At 38.7% G+C, this 8,355-nt stretch overlaps 1 protein-coding gene across 1 annotated transcript; it reads left to right on the top strand.

Annotated features, from left to right (window-relative positions):
- Window positions 1-3,017: 3,017 nt before the first annotated feature.
- On the top strand, window positions 3,018-8,034 carry LOC101740177 (sporozoite surface protein 2). Its single transcript, XM_004923561.4, has 2 exons — window positions 3,018-3,170; window positions 5,651-8,034. Exons 1-2 carry the CDS (start codon window positions 3,135-3,137, stop codon window positions 7,310-7,312), a joined length of 1,698 nt encoding a protein of 565 aa, XP_004923618.4. The 5' UTR covers window positions 3,018-3,134; the 3' UTR covers window positions 7,313-8,034.
- The last annotated feature ends 321 nt before the right edge of the window (window positions 8,035-8,355 follow it).

Below are 8,355 nucleotides of genomic sequence, written 5' to 3'. Positions count from 1 at the left end.
GTCTAGACTTTGCCGGCCCGTTTCTCATACTCAATCGCAAAGGGCGCGGCGCTAAATTGATTAAATGTTATTTGTGTGTGTTCGTTTGTTTACGTTATAAATGCCTGCATCTGGAAGCGGTCAGCGATTTATCCAAGGACACATTTATAATGACCTTGAGAAGGTTTATCTCACGTCGAGGTAAACCAATAGAAATATACTGTGATAATGGACGTAATTTTGTAGCAGCAGCAAAAGAGCTAAGTACTTTTTTACAAAATAACAAGGAACCTCTATTTGATTTTGCAACACAAGAAACCATTAAATTCATTTTTTCTCCTACTTATGCTCCTCACTTCGGCGGTATCTGGGAGGCCGGAGTAAAATCTGCTAAACACCATATTAAGCGCGTTATAGGCAATGCGCATCTAACATTTGAAGAGATTTCTACTTTGTTTGCGCAAGTGGAAGCTATACTCAATAGTCGTCCCCTGTGTCCGCTATCATGTTCCCCTGACGACCTGCTCTCCCTTTCTCCTGGGCACTTTCTTATCGGAAGACCACTGACTTCCCTGCCATCGCCTGCTCTGCAAGATCACAATCAAAACACGCTACAACGTTACGCTCGAGTTGAGCAGCTTCGCCAGCACTTCTGGCAACGCTGGCAAAAGGAGTATATCAGCGAACTTCAGCAACGAACGAAATGGCGCACCAACGCTGCCCAGCTAAATGTGGGTGATCTTGTCCTTATTCAAGAGGATCATGTCCCGCCTATGGCTTGGCGTCTCGGAAGAGTTCGACGCCTATTCCCGGGCCCAGACGGAATTTCTCGAGTGGCAGACATATCAACAACACGAGGCTGCGTTCGGCGGCCCCTAATACGTATTTGTCCTCTGCCCTCAGCGCAAGATATTCAAGGTTGAAAGCTGACCTTTCAACGAGGGGGAGGATGTTCGCGCCGACGTTTAGACATATTTCATAGATATAAAACCTCTTTGCCATTGCACTCAAGGCACGCACAAACGTCACAATAAAACAGTCAATCAAAAAATCAGAGTTTAATTTTACATAAATTAAATTCCAAATGTCCATACGAGACAAACGTAAATGCGCCACCCACCCTGAGATATAAGTTCTAAGGTCTCAAGTATAGTTACAACGGCTGCCCCACCCTTCAAACCGAAACGCATTATTGCTTCACGGCAGAAATAGGCAGGGTGGTGGTACCCATCCGCGCGGACTCACAAGAGGTCCTACCACCAGTAAAAACTGGATGAATCCTTCGAAATTAATCAAAATATCCACAAAATCTTCGTTTAAAAGCCAGTGTAACGGAAAAATTACTCTCAATTCTCAATTTTAAGGCAGATTTCTTTTATATAACTCGAGCATCATTTAACATCATCAATCACCGGATAGTTCGATCTGCGCCTTAAAGCCCTCGTGTGAAGAAATGAGGAGAACGTGTCATATTTGTCAACGTCTCCGCTACATTGCCGAGGAATTTGTCATGAATACAGCTCTTGAGTTTTATGAGTGCCTGGTACTTTTTTGTTTTGTCGAGTCTGCCGTTTTGTGAATGGATACATTCGCCGTTGATGCGTGGTGTGATCAGGATGTCGTGAATACAGCTACCACCCATATTAGTTTGTGGATGAAAATCGACTTCTTTTCGAAGGTTTGGATTGGACTTTTATTGGTGGCAGGACGTCTTGTGAGTCCGCACGGGTAGTTAAAATCACCCTGCCTATTTCTTCCGTGAAGCAGTAACCCTTTTCGATTTGAAGAGTGGGGCAGCCATTGTATTGTAAAAACGGAGACCTAAGAAATTATATTAGAAAGCACTTAACACCAGCTGGGCCGTGAGCTTGTCCAACCTAAGCAATAAACAAATAAAAAGTTTGTCAAAGATATAATCGATGGTCGTCACCTTTGATATTTTCGTTTGAAATTGAATCTTAACTAAAATTCGTGCAGAATCCAAACATTCGACTAATTGGTTGTAATACTTATGTTAATTTTCGATGTTTTAAAAACTCGATTGCACAGTGCTCGCCGATTTTCTTTAATCTCTTAAATTTTATCGGGTCCTGGTACCTGCATTGGTTGATACAAGAAATAATTAAGCACTAGAGGTCCCGCAGTAGTCGAAATTCGACTATAATTAATTGGAATTGTAAGTTTGTACACTATTATGATTGTATTTTATACTTCTTCACAAATTTCGCCAAGACTACACTATAAAAATATTAACAAAGACAAACAATATTGAATCTCAATTTGACAACAGACGTCAAGAACAAAAGTTTGACAATAAATAGTATGCATGCGTGTGTGCGTCAAATACATGGTATGTAGTGTGTGTAATGTTTTCTTTATTGATTTACTGTATCTTTTATGCATTATTTTAAAAAAATATTACCATTGTGCACTTCTTCTCTATATTCTCTATAAGTGTGGAAAATTTCATACTCCTCCGTCCGCGCAAATTTCGTAAAAAGGGATACAAAGTTTTTGCTTCACGTATTAATATTAAGCATTCTTTTATGTGTAAAATATAGCTATTAAAGTTGTGAAAATACTGAATGACAGACGTAAGCTAATCCAATTTCTATCTGACATTTTTATCAAACGTCAAAATGCCTCTATTGATTCATTCATATTCTCCAGAATTACATCTAGATAATAAATTGAGTATAATGATTGACGTCTAAAGTACCATTTGATTATCGTTAAACGCGCTTATAATAGCCACAACATGTTTCAGTCAGAGGAGCGTGTTCAACAAAAAAGTGTGTCTGTTTTTATTATACTCGGTTGATACATACTCATCGTAAAGTTTTTATTTCAAATCGAACACCTGGTTTTCTAACTACAACATAAAGACGCATATCAAACATAAGAATGATATAGGCAGTGGCGAAAGTTGTACTAGTTTTCTGTGCCCCTCATACGAAAAACCGGCTTCATTTTTCACATATCAATCGCTCTGTCATACTCCATTAATACATCGGTGCGGTAAGATAAATTTTATCATTTAGATAGCTGTGTCTTTATCGATCGTATTCAAAATGACAAAAATATTAAAGAGTCTGGGAATGTGCATGTATATATCACATATTAATATTGGCTTTCAACCCAGTTGACAAACAGTAATGTTTTTGTTTAGTTTAATCCAAATGCGGATTTTGGTAAGTTGCCTCTGTTATATCAATCCAATCGGGAAATTTAAAAGTCTGATAAACGATATATGAGCTCTAGTTTCATAAATTCTAGATCTAACATTTAATTCGACCACACCAAATGTATAGATTCACTATTAATTCAATTGTCGCAGCTAATTTACCCACAATAAGAAGACGAATTATGTCTTCAATTTTTTATTTTGCAATTAGACAATTCAACTACTTAAGAGTGGCGGACATAGCTATTTCTTCATGAAATATATTTATTTATTTATTTATTAATTTGCACCAACAAAGTGATCATCAATACAAAACATTGACAAATTGACAAAAGTTCATGGCAGATGTCACCTCAATTATAGGTGCAATCGACATTGTATTAACATCAAAAAAAAAAAAAATATACAGCTAAGATTTGAATACATTTCATTCATTGCTTAAGATTAATTTAATTGAGAGATGATCCGCGACAGATTTTTCCTGTAAGTAGTGAGACAATCAGAAAAAACATCTATTTCACTTAAAATAAGTTCAGCGCAATCGGACAACTCCGAAGGAACATTGAATATATTATTATTATTATGAAGACTTTGAAGAAGTTAATGCGGATTTACTTGTTATAGGGCGTTTCCTAAAATTTCTTGAGTGAGTACCTATATTCTGCGAATTTCTGTTGCGAATCAGTCATGAGTTATTTGAAAGGATGGGGATTTTATATTGTGGGACTAAGACTTCAAGCTAACGTCTTAAGTTGGTTTTTACTGGTGGTAGGACCTTTTGTGAGTTCGCACAGGTAGGTATCACCGCCGCGCCTATTTCTGCCGTGAAGCAGTAATGCGTTTCGGTTTGAAGGGCGAGGTAGCCGATGTCACTATACTGAGACCTTAGAACTTAAATCTCAAGGTGGGTGGCGCATTTATGTTGTAGATGTCTATAGGCTCCAGTAACCATTTAACACCAGGTGAGCTGTGAGCTCGCCTAGTTCAGTGCTCATCCATTAATTCAAATACATATAAAAACAAAACTGAATTCTACTCAACAAGAGTACTTAACGGTAGGCAGCGGCTCGGCTCTGCCCCTGGCATTGCTGACGTCCATGACCAACGGTAACCATTCACGATCAGGTGGGCCGTATGCCGTATCTGCCTACAAGAGAAAAAAAATACAGGACTATTATAAGGGTAGTTATGAGTGGCTTCGAATAAAGTTGTGGCGTGGAGAATTACATACATACGTGCGAAAGAGACCTATAGAGCTGCCCTTTTTTCTTATAGGTTTAATAATAATATTATTTCCTTTTTATTTCTGGTTAGTCTTAGGTGGATTATAATATAACATTAAACAACAAATATGACTTTTGTTAGTAAGTTAGCTTAAATTATGTTAGTAATGTAAGTGCGTGTGTTAAAATAATTATAAATTTTACAAGATATCCCGGTTTGGGTAATGGCCTTCTCCAAAGATGTCCATTTTGTCTTTTGTACTATATATCACCAACTAAACTAAAAGAAGCAGTTTGTTGGCTTACCTTTATATTTATTGTGTAGATAGGTGAATGGATACACAGCCCGCCGCGTATTAAGTGGTTACTGATGCCCATAGATATCAGAACTTGAATGCCACCACCCACTGGTAATTGAAGTCTACTGTCTCAATCGCATAGTCATTTTACAAATTGCAGTTCTTCCTGGTATCTTATACCTTTAAAAGATCTATTATTTATATAATCTGAATCTCGGAAACGACTCCAACGATTTTCATAAAATTTAGTATACAGGAGATTTCGGGGGCAATAAATCGATCTAGCTACGATTTATTTTCAGAAAATGTTGTTTTATTCGTGTTTTCAATAATAAACTTTATGACTCTTCCCGACATCTATTGGCGAATAATAATACTATTTTTCTTAATTGAGGGCAACTAACCGCATTAAAGACATAACAAGATGGCGTTATAAAAAAAAAAAAACATCTAGTGATTATTATGTCGCGATGTGATTCTTTCATCGTGCAAGTCATTTGCGAACGTACATATGTCAAGTACATGTTCCATTAGAAAGAGTGGCAACTATCTACGTTATCAGCACAGTCGCGTCGTTTGATACGAGTACTTTGTCTTCTTCGCTTTCTTCATTACTGAAGGTCGTGTCCATGAAACTTGACCGTGGCCGTTGTCTCGTGAGTTGATACCATATGTAGTGTACCACATGTGAGTCTATACCATACATACATGAGTATAAAGTGTGCATATTATGGATACCTCATTTGATCAAAACCGCTTCAGACGATGAACTAATCTACTGTTTTCGACAACAACAAAAGGTCGCATGAACCTACACAATGCTGTATCAGTTGCTACCGTTATCAATTCAATTAAGTTTAGTAGGTTCCTTTCCAATGACCTATGGTGGCCTATGACCAGCAGTCCATGGGCTGGAGACGATAATGAAGTTGAAGAGTTTTTAAAATGGTGATTTTAATTTCCAGATACTGCTATCCATTTCCGCGGAGCTGGCGCTGACTGCTTCCATAAATGGACGATTATCCAACGATGACGATTTCAAGAGTTATGGAAAAAATGTGGAGCATCAAGAACCGGAAGAAAGAAGAGACTATAACATTCTAAGTGGATTTCCAGATAAGCCTAAAGAGGTAGCCCTTCCTTCAACGGTTGATCTCTTCAACGAATTTGAACCAAGCTTAACCGACAAACTCCATGACCTAACACCACTGAAACATAATCATCATAACGCTGCTACAGCGCCAGGAGTTCCAGATGAGTCTCAATTATCAGCACTGACCTTGATCCCGACAAAACATATCTTCCCGGATCAACCAGATCACCCCGTGAAATCACAACGTTCAAAAAAGCCTGATCATTCAGGGAAACCAGACAAACCTGGTCATCAAGAGAAACCAGACAAACCTGGTCATCAGGAGAAACCCAACAAGCCTGGTCATCACGAGAAACCGAACAAACCTAGTCATCAGGTGAAACCGGACAAACCTAGTCATCAGGAGAAACCGGACAAACCTGGTCATCAGGAGAAACCAAAAAAACCTGATCCTGATCATTTAGAAAAACCCAAGAAACCAGGTAATAATTACAAATCAGAGAAGTCTGATACTTCAGATAAACTAGAGAAGCCAGGCCACCACAAAGAAACAGAAAAATCAGAGAAATTGAGTCCTCTAGAGAAACTTGAGAAACCTGGTCATCACGAAAAACCAGATAAGCCTGATCATTTAGAGAAACTAGGCGCTCACGAAAAACCAGAGACGCCTGACCATTCAAAGAAACCAGGTCATCACGAAAAACCAGGGAAACTTGATCATTTAGAGAAACCAGGACATCACGAAAAACCAGGGAAACCTGATGATTCGGAAAAACCAAAGAAACCAGGACATCATGAAAAACCAGAGAAACCTGATCATTTAGAGAAACCAGAGAAACTAGGTCATCACGAAAAACCAGAAAAACCTCATTCAGAGAAACCAGAGAAGCCAGGCTATCACGGAAACCCAGATAAACCGTATCATCCAAAGAAACCAGGTGATCATGAAAAACCCAAGAAACCTGATCATTCAGAGAAACCAGAGAAACCTGATCATTCAGAGAAACCAGAGAAACCTAGTCATCACGAAAAACCAGAGAAACCTGGTGATGAAAAACCAGAGAAACCTGGTGATGAAAAACCAGAGAAACTTGGTGATGAAAAACCACAGGAACCTCATCATTCAGAAAAACCAGGGAAGCCAGGTCATAACGAAATACCAGGGAAACCAGGTGATGAAAAACCAGAGGAACTTGATCATTTAGAGAAACCAGAGAAACCTACTCATTCAGAGCAATCAGAGAAACCAGGAAATGAAAACCCAGAGAAACCCGATCATTCAGAGAAGCCAGAGAAACCTGGTGATGTAAACCCAGAAAAACCTGATCATTCAGAGAAACCAGAGGAACTTGAGAAGCCAGGTGATGAAAAACCAGAGAAACCAGGCGATCATGAAAAGCCAGAAAAACCTGATCCTTCAGAGAAACCAGAAAGCCCTGATAATTCAGCACATCCAAATTTGTCCGAAAATCCAGATAAACCAGAGAACGACGCCTACGGTTTACCTGGCCCAGAGAAACCAAACCATCCTTAATCAACCTCAACAGAATCCATTCTTGAAAAGCCAGGGAAACCAACATATGGCCTATCAATTCACAGAGAGTACAGTTGACTCAGCTGATAAACCGCTTAACACGAACAGCCTTGTCCCGGCTCAGAGCTCAAACAACACAGAACCCACCCAGGCGAACCAATAAACGGTCCTAGCGCCACGGAAAACCCAGCTGCGATTGTGGACGAATCATTTCTATCATACGACAAAATTATGCAGGATTAAAAAAAAAAAACAAAATGTGTGCAATTCACACGTGGTAGAAGTGAAACCTTCCAAAATTAAAATACAATTATCCTAAACGTCTTAAGTATATGTAAAATTTTGTCATTAGTAAATAATTGTAAGGTAGCGCCCTCTGTGAATTGATATTTTAATTTCACGTATAATCCTAAATTAAAATTCACTACAAGAGCTTTCATACACACGTTAGTATTAAAAAATCTCACAGATGGCTGTATTAAATGGTATGTATATTTCTGTCTCATTCTTTGTATTTGTGTCTCTTACCTGTCGTTTTTTCCGTTGCATCCGGTTTGAAATCACAACGATTCTAAAGAAGTTTTCACTTCAATATCGAGCAGTTTGTACTTAGCTTCCAATGCTTGATTTTTTCTTTCTTATCTCTGATTATTTGTTAGCTTTCAATACTTCAGTTTACGATTGTTACGAAGTTTAAATTAAATATTTATTTATTGTGAAAATTGTTTACTTTTGTTTCCTTGATTACATTAAAGTAATGTGTTTTACTGGTGGTAGGACCTCTTGTGACTCCGCGCGGGTAGGTACCACCGTCCTGCCTATTTCTGCCGTGAAGCAGTAATGCGTTTCGGTTTGAAGGGTGGAGCAGCCGTCGTAACTATACTGAGATCTTAGAACTTATATCTCAAGGTGGGTGGCGCATTTACGTTGTAGATGCCCATGGGCTCCAGTAACCACTTAACACTAGGTGGGCTGTGAGGTCGTCCACCCACCAGAGCAATAAAAAAAATAAAAAAAATGTGGATAGGCCTCCCACAAGATGA

The sequence above is a fragment of the Bombyx mori genome, chromosome 27 (assembly GCF_030269925.1).
Source record: "Bombyx mori chromosome 27, ASM3026992v2".
NCBI lineage: Eukaryota > Metazoa > Arthropoda > Insecta > Lepidoptera > Bombycidae > Bombyx > Bombyx mori.
This window is presented reverse-complemented; position numbering and strand designations above follow the sequence as displayed.

Excerpts from the sequence above, each read along its gene's own strand:
- LOC101740177 (XM_004923561.4), top strand. The coding sequence starts at position 3,135 with ATGTTTTTGTTTAGTTTAATCCAAATGCGGATTTTG. Across the intron at positions 3,171-5,650 it reads TAATCCAAATGCGGATTTTG|ATACTGCTATCCATTTCCGC; the intron begins GTAAGTTGCCTC and ends TTTAATTTCCAG.